Source organism: Erythrolamprus reginae, chromosome 6, assembly GCF_031021105.1.
Source record: "Erythrolamprus reginae isolate rEryReg1 chromosome 6, rEryReg1.hap1, whole genome shotgun sequence".
Taxonomy (NCBI): Eukaryota; Metazoa; Chordata; class Lepidosauria; order Squamata; family Dipsadidae; genus Erythrolamprus; species Erythrolamprus reginae.
Window position 1 is genome coordinate 35,701,336 of NC_091955.1, and position 13,353 is coordinate 35,714,688.

General features: G+C 42.6%; 1 protein-coding gene across 1 annotated transcript in view; it reads left to right on the top strand.

Moving 5' to 3' along the window:
• Positions 1-13,353, top strand: part of DOCK4 (dedicator of cytokinesis 4) — an 826,344-nt gene that overhangs the window by 347,057 nt on the left and 465,934 nt on the right. Inside the window, exons 23-24 of the mRNA XM_070755516.1 lie at positions 8,888-9,058; positions 10,702-10,894. Of these exons, the coding sequence (XP_070611617.1) occupies positions 8,888-9,058; positions 10,702-10,894 (364 nt within the window). The remainder of the gene's footprint in view (positions 1-8,887; positions 9,059-10,701; positions 10,895-13,353) is intronic.

The following is a 13,353-nucleotide window of genomic DNA, read 5'->3' on the forward strand; positions in this document are numbered from 1 at the left end:
CTGAAATAAAAAAAAATGTTAGTGATACAAGCTGGCTGTCAGGGATGCCAGAGTCCTCTTCACACCCTGTAGCCATGCAACCAGAGTTCAATCATTGGCCATTTTGGGAACATCTGTTTCAGTTGCATCGCTCCTCCTTGTGCATGCCAATCCCAGGATGTTGGCCTTGAAGATTAAACAACCCAAACTGAGTCAAAGCTCCCCATCGCTTCTCAGAAATTCCAATTTCATCTTCTACATGCTTCCCTTCCCAAATACCCATTGCTTTCCCCCACCCATTGTTTCCATGGCAGCCTACAGCAAGCTTGAAGGAAAGCGAAGATGACCAGGCTGACATTCGGGCCTCTGTAACAGAGGTGTTAGCCTTAAAACAAAAAACAGTGTATACGTAGGTAAAGCAATATAAACCACTACTCCATCCAGGGTCTGTCAGAGCACCCAGACTACAAGGAAGGAAATGTTTCCATGCAACTAGGTATTGAACTTTAAATTATTTTAACAATGGGGAATGTCCAACATATTTAGAATCTCATTTCTTAGACTGTTGGGTGGACTGTAGACATTTTATAGAAAGGTAAACTCTGTCGATCACTTAAAAATCTTTTGGTTTCACAAGTTTTTGTTGACCTATTTCTTATATACTTGACATGTGTCTTCCAGCACCTTATATGCTTTTGGCTAAGCGTTTTGATGTTTCTCTTGAAGCAGCTCTGAAATAGGTACAAAATCCTGACCAGAGACTACCTTAAATGGGGTAAACTCTGTGCTACTATTGGCTGAATTATTCTATGCCACCTCTGCAAATGGTAAAAGGTTAGTCCAATTGTCTTGTTGGTATAATTAATGTAGCACCTGAGATACCGTAACAGGACCAAATTAGCCCTCTCACACACTTTAACTTTCCATAAGACTTTTACAGGTGTACGAGCAGGATTGTGGCAGACCTTGGTCATTATTTTGTAAAGTGCAGCCCCCAAAGCATTTGCTGAATTACAAAAGGAGAAGTTGGATCAGGAATTACATTTGCGTCTGCTGAATTACAAAAGGAGAAGTTGGATCAGGGTGCTTTAGCATGGGCTCTGCTACAAACAGCTGTTTAAGTTTTTTGAATGCCACTTGTCACTCCATAGTCCCCATAAGTGATGACTTGGCTTTGGCTTGCCCTCGCCCTTCGTTTTTAAAAGGTTGGTGATTGATAATGCGATTTTGGTGAATGAAGTGATGAATTGCCAGTAGGCTGAATAATTCTGGGAGTTGAAGTCCATAAGTCTTAAAATTGCCAAGTTTGAAGACTTCTGTTTCAGAGGTTTTAATAAAAAAGAAAATAATAGTATCATTTATTTTCCCCTTCTTCTCCTTCTATTTTACTATCTCCCATCTCTTTCTCTCCCCCTTCTCTTCCCCCCTTTCCCTCATCTCTTTCTTCTCTCTCTCTCCTTCTCTCACTAATTTCCTTTCTTCCCCACTTCCTCCCTCTTTCTGTCCATCCATTCTCTTTCCCCCTTTCTCTTTCCCCATCTATCTTCCTCTCCCTCCCTCTCTTTTTCCCGCTCTTTCTCTGTTTCTCTCACTTTCATTTTCTCTTCTACCCCCTCTCTTTTTCCCCTGGGGGGATGTTGCCCCAGCCCAGCTCTGTTGTGTTTCTTGCTGTCATTTGTGAGACTAAAAAGCCACATGAAACAGCCTTTATGTGAAATTTAGCTCACTTCCAAATGGAGGGAACGGAACTCTGTCCTTCTCCTCCTGGAGTCCTGTCATCCAGGGGAGGAGGGGTGTGTGGTGGGGCTGTTGCTGCCTCTGTTACAGCCACCTCTTGTCACTTCCCTCCCCCACCCTGCCTCTCTGGTCTCTTTAAATTGTGCCTCTTTCTCGCCACCCATGCTCCATCCCCCCTCCCGCGCAATCCTGAAATGAGCCTGTCCTTGGTAGAAAGTGCGTGTGGCAGGCTCCTCTTAAGAGGGGCCAAGTGGGACAAAGCATTTGGGGAAAGATGAGGATGGGTACCCATGCAGGGAAACTCTCCAGGAGTTCTAAGATGCCCCGAACTCCAAAGTTTTTTCCTGCACAGCTTTTTTTGGTGTGGGGGGGGGAGTAGGGAACGAGTTGCCTGCAGCTTGTTTTTCACACCATACACCCCCTGCCACTCAAACCCATACAGGAAAACTTCCCAGGAGTTTCAAGCCACTCTGAACTCTGGAATTTTTTCCTGCATGGCTTTTGCCAGTGGGGGAGGGGGAAGCGAACTACCTGGAACTCACTTTTCAAATCCACTCTCCCACAGCCCAAACCCATGCAGGAAAATTCCCCGGGAGTTCTAGGATGCCCCATCCCTGCCCCTCTCAGCCGCGATATGCTTGTCTGCCTTTCATTCTGATGGGAGCTCCAGCCACAGCATTGATGCAAGGAAAGTTCTAGAGTGGCAGCAGCGGCACTCCAGGAGGGTAGCCCTCAGGGTCCTGGGAAAGTGCACAGTAAGGAGTTTGGAAAACACTGCGAGAGAAACTACTGAGAGCACCCATGGGCTTCTCCATTGAAGCATGTCCAAGAGTGGTGGCAAGTAAGTGCCTGAAATTCAGCTTCTGCGCATGTGCAGAAGAAAAAAAAAACCAGAATTTTTTTAATTAAAAAAAAATTCAAAACAATTTTTGTTAAAAAGGTGGTGGTGCCTACGGACCGGCACTAACCTATCCAGTTCGGTAACATCATCGTGACATCAACAGCAGGTCACTACCAGTTTGATTGAACTAGTCCAAACACCCCGATCTGATCCCAGTAATAAGCCTCACACAGATCTCATTCAATGAAGATTTTGCCTTAGGTTAGATGTGTAAGCATGTTTTTCATCAGGTGCAATGGGGACACATCTTCCATGCATCCTGCATTAAGCCCTCTATAGTCAATGCACTGGTGCAGAGTTCCATTATTTTTCGTACGTAGCAATACTGGACCTGCTACCTGTGGTCTAGCTGGTTGAATTACATCCCATAAATCCTAGTACTTGTTGTGGTTAGCTCTGGCCCAGCTCCTGCCCCAAGGAATGTGCAGGTGGATGTGGGGGAAACATCCACATGCCGCAGGTCTGTTTTGCTCCCGATGGAATCTGCTGATAAAGCCTCCTCTGACCAAGGAAGCATGAGTGACAGGGAAGAGGGGAGTTTGGCAGACAGCCCAGGAGGAGATCAATCATCTGTATCATCCCTGGATTCTGAACAAGAATTAATGACACATCCATGCATGCGTAGAGTGATGCATAGGAGACAACAACTGAAGGATTATTACAAGAGAAAATGAGGCCACCTTTGGTTGGGTGGGGCTGCTGTAATTAGTGCTACAGATAAAAGTACAGCTTGGTGTTTTAGCCTCATGGCAGTTTATCTGATTCATTGTTTCATCAAGATCGTGTTTTTGTGCTGTTCAAGATTGTGTGGGGACTCTCTGGACTTTAGAATTGGACTCAATTTCCCAGTTATTGGGTGAGCAATTGGATTGCATTTAACCTGTGCCTTGTGTGTACCAGAAAATCCCTTTGACTGTTTTTCTGTTTATAAAAACTTTTGGGTTTTCCTTTTATCGTATGGTGTGTGTCTTCCTGGACTAATTACCCTGTAATTACGGACAGTTGAAACACGCCGGCAGAACAGTACTCCTTGGGGATTCTGTGCTCACTTTTCAGGTGCTCCTGCATGACTGCCCCTAGCTCCCTTGGTTCTTTGATTTTCGTGCATTTGGGTGTGGAATTTCTTCCCCTTTTTTGGCCACTTTATGCCAGATTTTTAAGAGCCCTCTCCCCCAGTTCACATCAGGTTTCCATTTCTGGAGCCAAGACAGTCCAAGCAGAAAAGGTCTCTCCATCCCTGGTACAAGTATAAAACTCAGAGTTTCTTTCTATTTTCTGTCAACTGTCTGATTAGTGAACCCCAGAAAAGTAAACACTCTTCCCCCCCCCCCCAAATCTTTTTATTGTTTTGTAGATCCATATATCACAATTTGTTTATACAGTTTACAGGTCTTATCCAACTTTTTTACCGGTTACAGTTGTTATATAGATAATATTAACTTAATACTATGCAATGCAAAACATGGTAAAAACATTCAAATGGTATTTTCATTTTTTTTAAGGTTTGTACTGCTATTTTGTATAGAATTACACAAATCTTTTCCTTTGAATCCACTCGTGCCAATTGTTCCACATGCTTTTAGTTTCATTGATTCTGTTTCCCTTAAGTAGGTTTGTCATCTCGTCCATTTCTGCACATGTATATATCTTGTCTATTATTAAATTTACATTGGGAGTCTGTTCGTTCTTCCATGTTTGCGCTATTGCAATTCTTGTAGCTGTGTTTATGTGAGTCAATAAAAAAAGGGTTTGTTTAGAGTATGATTTTTTCCAAATTCCAAGGAGCATCCCCTCCGGTGAGTACTCTATTTCCTCCTTCGTAATTTCCTTTAACCATTTGTAAATTGTTTCCCAAATTTTTTGAATTTTAGAGCAGGACCACCACATATGGAAGAAAGTTCCTTTTTCTTTATTGCATTTCCAGCATACGTTTTGTAGTGCTGGGTAAATTTTGGCAAGTCTTGCCGGTGGTAGATACCACCTGTAAAATAATTTGTAATAGTTTTCTTTATAGGCTGATGATAGGGTGATTTTAGTTATTGTATTCCATGTTTTCTCCCATTCTGCTATATGGATTTCCCTTTGTATATTTTTCTCCCAGGCTACCATTGGATTTTTAATCATCTCTTTTTCTTTCTCCTGTTCTAATAAAATCTGGTACAGTTTGGTTATCTGTTTTTCCACATTTCCTGTTAAGATCTTGTCCAGAGTTTGGGTGGAATTTGCTATACCTGGTGTTTGTTTATCCTTATTATATCTGGATTTTATTTGTATATATGTCCACTCGTCCAACCTATAGTTTTGTAATTCCAATTCTTGTTTAGTTTTAAGTTCTCCATTTGCGTGTAAGATATCTTTATATTTTATGGTCTTGGTTGGGTCTATCAAATTCGGATATACTAAACACTCTTGGGAACTTTGAATTCCCAAAAGTAAAGCTTTATTGGATACACTATCTCAGAACTGCAGAAAAAAAACCAACTCCGGGTTTCCCACATAAATAACTGCTTAGTTAAACAATATACAGTATTCCCTTCCCCCCCACCTCTGGGTGTTCACATTGTCCAGTTATAAAACTTCATTTTGTTATGGGAACAGTTCGTTTCTCCAAGTAAACCTGTAGTCATAACCTTATTGGGGTTCAGGCTCTTATGGTTCATAGATGAAATCTTATCATTCCATTCCACTCTCCCTCTTCCTGCTTGAATGATAAGATGAGTAGCAAAGGAAGCTCAGAGGATGTAAAGTGATTCAATCTTGACACTGCCATTCTCTTTTCCAGTAACTCAGTTATAAAATTAGATACACCACCCCACCCAGATACTGTCCAATCTAGTTGGCGCTTTCAGCTGCTTGACACCCAGTTCCAGTAGAATCCAGTAGAGCTACATACTTGACAACCATGTTCATTCATCTGACTCGGGCTGCCTCTGTCGCCTATTCATCTCCATGCTGCTGCATGTAGTTCCAGTCTTGTGCTACAAAGAGTCCCTATATTTTACTCCCAAGACTAGAACATTTGGGACAGTTTCTTCAAGTGGAGGGGCTTGTGCAGCAGCAGCAGCTGCTGCTTATGGCAGAGGTCCCCAACCGCCGGTCCGCGGACCGGCACCGGGCCGTTGGGGGTTTTCAGCCGGTCCGCGGCGCCAGGGCCCCCTCGGCCTTTCCGCACCACCAGCGGCGCTCCCCCCGCCAGCCAGCCAAGCCCCGCGCCCGCCGGAACTGGCTCCTCGCTCTCCCCCCGCCGCCCGCCGCGTTTGCAGGAGGTGGGGAGGGTCGGGCGGCCTGCCAAGGCCAGGAGGGATGCCGCTGCCCCCCCCTTCCCTCTCTCCGCCCGCCGCTGCGCCTCCTTGACGCCGAGAGGAAATGCCGGCAAAGGCTTTTCTCAGCGGAGGTCTTCAATGTCGGGGGCGCACGGGCGGTTGCACGCGCTCCCTATCTCCCTGCTAGCCCACTCGGAGTATTCAAAATAAGAAAAACCTTTGCCGGCGAAGGCTTTTCTTATTTTGAATATTCCGAGTGGGCTAGCAGGGAGATAGGGAGCGCGTGCAACCGCCTGTGCGCCCCCGACATTGAATATCACCTTCGCCGGCCCCATCTCTCCTGCAAACCCCCTTGCTGAGAGCCCGGGGCGAAAGTGCTCTCGCAAAGGTGAGGCGGGCAGGGCGTGCACGCGTCACCGCTGAGAAGAACGGAGAACGAGAGTGAGTGAGAGCAACAGACAGCAAGATAGAGAGAAAGTGAGAAAGAGAGAGTGAGAGAAAGGGGGGGAGAAAGAGATAGCAAGAGAGAGAACAAGAGAGAGAAAGAGCGTGAGAAAGAAAACAAGAAAGAGTGAGAGAGAGAGAAAGCAAAAGAGACAGAAAGAAAACAAGAGAGAGAAAGTGAGAAGAAGAGAGAGAAAGAGGGGGAGAGAGAGAAAGAGAGGGAGAGGGAGAAAGAGAGAGGGAGAGGGGGGAGAGATAGCAAGAGAGGGAGAGAGAGAAAGAGAGAGGGAAAGGGGGGAGAGATAGCAAGAGAGGGAGAGAGAGAAAGAGAGAGGGAAAGGGGAGAGAGGGGGGAGAGAAAGAGAGAGGGAGAGAGGAGATAAAGGAAGAGGAGAGAGAGAAAGGAAGAGAAAGAAAGAAAGAGGGATAGAAAGAGAGTGAGAGTGAGAGATGCTCAGTGAGCCTTTCTTTGAAGTTGCCTTTCTTTCTTTCTTTCTTTCTTTCTTTCTCTTTCTTGCTTTCTTTCTTGCTCTTTTTCTTTCTCTCTTTTCCCTTCCCTTCCTCTAGTTCTTCTTTTCTTTCTCCTTCCTACCTTCTTCCCTTACTCTCCCCTTTCATAAGTTTCCTTGCTTCCTTCCTCTGTTCCTGTCCCTTCCCCCCTTCTTTCTTTCTTTCCTTCCTTCCTTTCCTCCCTCCATTTCTTGCTTTCCTTTTCCTTCCTCCCTTCTTTCCTCCCTCATTCCCTTCTTTCACTCCTTCCTCTCTTACTCTCCCCTTTCACACCTTTCCTTGCTTCCTTTGCACCCTTCTTCTGTTCCTGTCCCTTCCCTCTTTCCTTCCTTCCTTCCCACCCTCCGTCCATTCATTCACCCATTCCTCTCTTGATCGCCCCTTTTACGGCGCCGCTGACAGATAGCTCCCCCCCCCACACCGGGCCATGGAAAACTGGTCTAGCTTAAAGCCGGTCCCTGGTGCAAAAAAGGTTGGGGACCTCTGGCTTATGGCATCTCTGGTGCAGGTGCAGGTGGAGCAGATGCAACTGTTGTCGTGACTGACGCCGCCACAGCTCTATCCACAGCTTGGCTTGGGTTTGTTTGAGGAGCCTGAATAATAATCTCGATGAAAGATTCCCTGATTCTGTATCACCTCTTGTAACAGGTATAGAGTATACTCAGCATGGCATCTTCTGGGTCCACATCAAGAGGAGGGACTTCATAACTGTCCCCCTGACACCACTTTCTCCTGTGGGAACCTCTGCTTTCTTACTGTCATGGTTCCGAGTAATGCTCCCAATCAATTCAGGACTCTGAGGCTATGACTTTCTCAAAGATCCTGTTTATTAGATAGATCATAATGGCATATTCAAATAAAACCAACTCTGAATAATTCCCATGCTTTGGTATAATTAAAAAATAGATATCAGCCACTCACCTTGTATCACAGGTCACGTTAGCCAAACAGGTAATTAACTTCTCAGCATTCCCTCCTGCCATTGCTAGGGGACGTTGAGCTGGCCTTGGTTCTCACGAGACTTATTGCTGTTAGGTCTGGCGCTTTGGAGGAAAGCATTCTATATTCCCTGTCACCCTCCATTCCTCATATACATGGCAACTAAGAAACGAAGCATAGAACAATATGGCTTCAGCTAGAGTTGTTTCAAGAAGTGAAAGTTTCCCCTCGAGAGTCATTCCTCTAGGTCCTCCTTTCACCCCATGCACAATGACAATCTGGGCCCAATAGGTTCTTTGTTGCAGTCTAGCTCCTCCAGCCATTCTGCTTCATCTCGGATGTGGCACAGTCTGGGAGGAGATCTGCCCAGAGCTCCAATCTCTTTCAGTTCGCTCTAGTGGATGGACATTTATATGCTTGGTCCCCATATAGACTGCAGTCTACAGGTTGACTGTTAAAGCAGACCTTGGCTAATGTTAGTGCTGCCTCTGATCAATCCCCAGGAAAGAAAAATCTTGGCTTCATTGATTTAGAGAAAATATACTTTTACTAAGAAATAATTGATTGCAGCAAAAATTAGGCAAGGTTTCAAGCAAAACAGAAAGAAACAAATTGAAACTAACTCCAGAACTCACTTCTCAGTAGTCAGGCAAACAAAGATCAGTCCTCAGGAAGATGTTTTGGGAACTTCTCTGGTCCAGGTGCATTGCTTCCCCTTTGTGCATGCTTATCCCAGGACAGTTGGCCTTGAAGATGTTAAAGAACTCAAGCTGACCTCTCTGAGTCCAGGCCGCCCCATCTCTTCTCCGAAATTCCAGTTTCACCTCCTGCACGTTTCCCAACTCCCAAATATCCATTGCTTTCTTCTATTGTTTCCATGGTAGCTGGCAGCAAGATTGAAATAAAGCAAAGATGACCAGGCTGATACTGGCTTTCAATTCCACTTAATTTGGAAAGATTTGATATTTTTTAAAAAATCAATGAATTTAGCAAAGAGTGAATATGGAAAATTGCCCTTTCTATGTTAGGCTTTATTCTATCTAACTAGTGCTGTTAGAAAAATGTTTATTATTTATGAGGGGGAATGATGTAAAATCACATTTTTATTTTATAGGCCCAAGAATATATATTTAAATATATAGTTCAGTCTCGGAAACTATTCTCTCTTGCTACTGGTGGGCAAAATGAGGAGGAATTCTGCTGTTGTATTCAAGAGCTTTTGATGTCAGTACGATTCTTCCTTTCCCAGGAAACTAAAGGAACCAATGCTTTATCTCAGGCCCAAGTAAGTTCTGCAAAAATACTAATTTACACAGTTACTTCTGTTTATCACATTACTCCTTTGCATGGTAACTGATATATAAAAACATAGTAGTGTTTAAATGTAACACGTTAAAACTTCTGATGTATTTTCAGCTATAATGACATTTTATTTCATTCATATATTGGTAACAAAACTTGGATCAAACATCTGATAATACTGTATTTCTATATGAAGCTTTTGGCTAAATTAGCAAGTTATAAAATTGTTTTGTCTCCAATTGTCTTCTGTGATTCAGATTCAGCATTTGCAGTTTGTTTGTTTATTTATTTATTTGTTTGTTTGTTTGTTTATTTGATTGATTGATTTGTATGCCGCCCCTCTTCGGAGACTCAGGGCAGCTAACAGGAATAATAAGACAGTGTACAATAATAATCCAATACTAAAAATGATTAAAAACCCATTAATATAAAAACCAAACATACATACAGACATACCATGCATAAAATTGTAAAGGCCTAGGGGGAAAGAGTATCTCAATTCCCCCATGCCTGATGGCAGAGGTGGGTTTTAAGTAGCTTACGAAAGGCAAGGAGGGTGGGGGCATTTCTAAATTCTGGGGGGAGTTGGTTCCAGAGGGCTGGGGCCGCCACAGACAAGGCTCTCCCCACAAGGGAGCAACCTAGAGGTCGACCTCTGACCCCCCACTAACACCGACTGCGACCGACCAGAGAGGTAGGAGGAGAACCACTGAAGAACAGTGCCTCCCACTCCCAACCCCTCCAGCCGGCACAGAAGGATACCATGGTCGATGGTATCGAAAGCCGCTGAGAGGTCAAGAAGCACCAGGACAGAGGACAAGCCCCTGTCCCAGGTCCGCCAGAGATCATCCATCAGCGCGACTAAAGCAGTTTCCATGCTGTAGCCGGGCCTGAATCCAGACTGCTGAGGACCTAGATAATCGGCTTCTTCTGAGGACCACTGGAGTTGAAGCGCCACCACCTTCTCAACAACCTTCCCCATAAAGGGAAGGTTGGAGACTGGACGGTAGTTATTGAGCACGGCTGAGTCCAGGGAAGGCTTCTTGAGGAGGGGGCGCACAAGTGCCTCCTTATAAAGGGCCGGAAAGGACCCCCTCCCCAAGGAGGCGTTGACAATCTCCTGGACCCAGCTCCGCGTCACCTCTCGACTGGCCGAAACCAACCAAGAGGGACACGGATCCAGTAGACAGGTGGCGGAACTCACAGCTCCAATGGCCTTGTCCACTTCATCAGGTGTCACCAAGTCAAACTCCTCCCAGACAGATGGACAAAGACGTTTAGCCCCAGTCACCTCGACTGACTCGTTGTCAGTCGACTCTATTTTACCTAAACCTGTTGCCTATTTTTTGTTCTGTTTTTTTAATTTTAATCCTTCTCTATTTTCACCATAATCCTTGGATTTCTCATATTTATTTAGAATTGCAAATCAACTCATAATGTAATTTATATTCTTTTTTTCCCCGTGGAACAAATTAAAACTATTAAGAACAAATTCCAAATATCTGTTTTTCTTGAAAAATAAAAAAAGTATAATTTTTAAAATTAAATCAAATAAAGTTAAAATTTCTTTTTCTGTCTGTTTGAACATTTGTAATATACTTAATTTTTTTCTGTGTTTGCTCCCAGGCAATCTTTCTCAGTTCCTTCCCAGCTATATATTCAGAATTATTAAAGCTCTTTGATGTGAGAGAAGTAGCAAATTTGGTGTGTGATACTCTAAGGAGCTTGCCAATCATTACAAATGCGGATGATTCTCTTCAAGCAGTGAAACTTCAGTGCATTGGAAAAACAGTGGAAAGCCAATTGTTTACCAATCCAGGTAGAAAAGCAAATACCATTGGTAATTAACTAATATTAAAAGAGCTCCTGACACATGCTAATTGTGTATAAAGCAGATAAAATTTAATCACATCTGGAATTAACACTAAAATAGGTATGGTGAATCTGCATGAAGCCCTTTAATCATTTTTTTGCAGGGCCAGAAGTCCAGCAGTCCAATTATATATGTGTTGTATGTTGCTCAGAGTTACTTTTATGTGGGATGGCAGCTATATAAGTATGATAGATGGATGGATGGATGGGTGGGTGGGCAGATAAATGGGCTTGGGGCTCTGTCTTCCTAGCTGTTTGTTAGAAGGATAACTCTCCAAACAGAAAGGAACCAAATTTGGTATCATGGGAGATGCCAGGACCAAAAAAGGTTTAGCCAGGTAGTATGCATAAAAGAAGTACAGGATTTTTTCCCCCTGCAACCCCAATGGGCCACATCTCAGAATGCTGAGCTGGTTTCCTCCTTTCTGTTCATAAGACCTAAAGTGGAACATATACAGTCTTCCCAGTGCTTGTCTCAGGAATGCCACTCCGAGTCTACGGAGAGGGGCGGCATACAAATCTAATAAATAAAAAATAATAATAATGCAGACTCAATACAGAATACAGAAACATAAATGTAGAAGCAAAATGTATGCACTCATGTGGATGAGTACATTTGTAAACTGATAAAAAAGCTTTGAAGGAAAAAAAAATATTTCTGTTTTAAAGCTACTTATCTGCTAGTCAGACTTATATAGCATTGAAGGGGAGGGGAATATGTTTTTGGGTTTTCGTTGTCACAAGTGTAGAGCCACATAGAGTATCCAATTTTCTGTTCTACTTATTTATGTATTTATATGTTTGTTTGCTTGTTTGTTTATTTAGTCAAGTACATATTGGAGGTATGTAAAGATATAATAATATTCATATACATGATACCATAGTTCCCTCTAAGCTGAGCAGTGAGCAATCGCTCACTTAAAAATCATCATCAACTCAGAGTTTTCCAAACCTGCCCAGAAGCCGAGAGGGAAAGAGTGAGAGGGAAGGAGAGAGAGAGGAAGAGAGGAAGAGAGAGAAACAGATAGAAAAAAGAGAGGAAGGAAAAGAGAAAGAAAAAGAATGGGAGTAAGGAAGAGAGAAAGAAAATCAAAATCTAGTTTGAAACTAGCTCAACTATTTAAGTGGCATTTTGATATTGATAGAGTTGCCCTATTATGAGCTCACTGTTATAGACACACAGTACAGTATTTTATTTTGAAATTCTCTGAGGCAAAACAGGGTGGGTTTTTTGTTTGTTTGTTTGTTTGTTTGTTTGTTTATTTATTATTTCTGTGCCGCCCAGTCCCGAAGGGACTGCCGCTCAGACACTATACTTTTCCACCCACCCACCCCCAAAAAATTAGAGGGAACACTGCATGATACTAGTAAAAAAAACAAAAAAAACATTAGGACAGGGGACGGAAGGCACACTGGTGCACTTATGCATGTCCCTTACTGATCTCTTAGGAATCGGGAGATATCAACAGTAGATAGTCTAAGAGTAAAGTTTTAGGGGATAGGAGATGATACTACAGAGTCTGGTAGTGAGTTCCATGCATCAACTACTCAGTTACTAAAGTCATATTTTCTGCAGTCGAGTTTGGAGTGGTTTACTTTAAGTTTGTATCTGTTGCGTGCTTGTGTGTTGTTGTGGTTGAAGCTGAAGTAGTCATTGACAGGAAGGATGTTGTAGCATATAATTTTATGAGCTATACTTAGATTGTGTTTAAGGTGATGTAGTTCTAAGCTTTCTAAACCTAGGATTGTAAGTCTAGTTGGTTGCGAGTGGAGGAGTGAAGGGCTCTTCTGGTAAAGAATCTCTGGACATTTTCTAGAGTGTTTATGTCCAAAATGCTGTGTGGGTTCCAGATAGATGAACTGTATTCAAGGATTGGTCTGGCGAAAGTTTTGTATGCTCTGGTTAGTAGTGTGACATTGCCAGAGCAGAAGCTACGTAGGATTAAGTTAACAACTCTTTTTTTCAGTATAACATTTTTATTTTTCTCCACCATAAAATAAAATGATATATAGTTATAAACACAACAACAATGCTTAGAATCAATCGTATACAGACTTTTCTTTTCTCATTACTCGCTCAATGTAGGGTCTTATGTAAAATTTTCTGTTAATTTTATACATTATTAGCAATTCTTAAAATTCTAAATTAAAATTTTTCCTTCACCATCTTACTACAAAAGATTACAACAATATAAAGAGTACTAAAATCTCTTTTATCTAAATTTAATCTTATATCATATAGCTCATTAAAAATTCTCTCTCTATGTATGTATCTTTAGTAAAAGAAACTGCTCATAATATATCACCTACATCATAAAATAAAGTTCTATATGTTTAAGTCTGAACAATAAGTAAATTTGTGTTATATCATTATATAGTGCTACCACCATTTCTCATCTTCGCCAT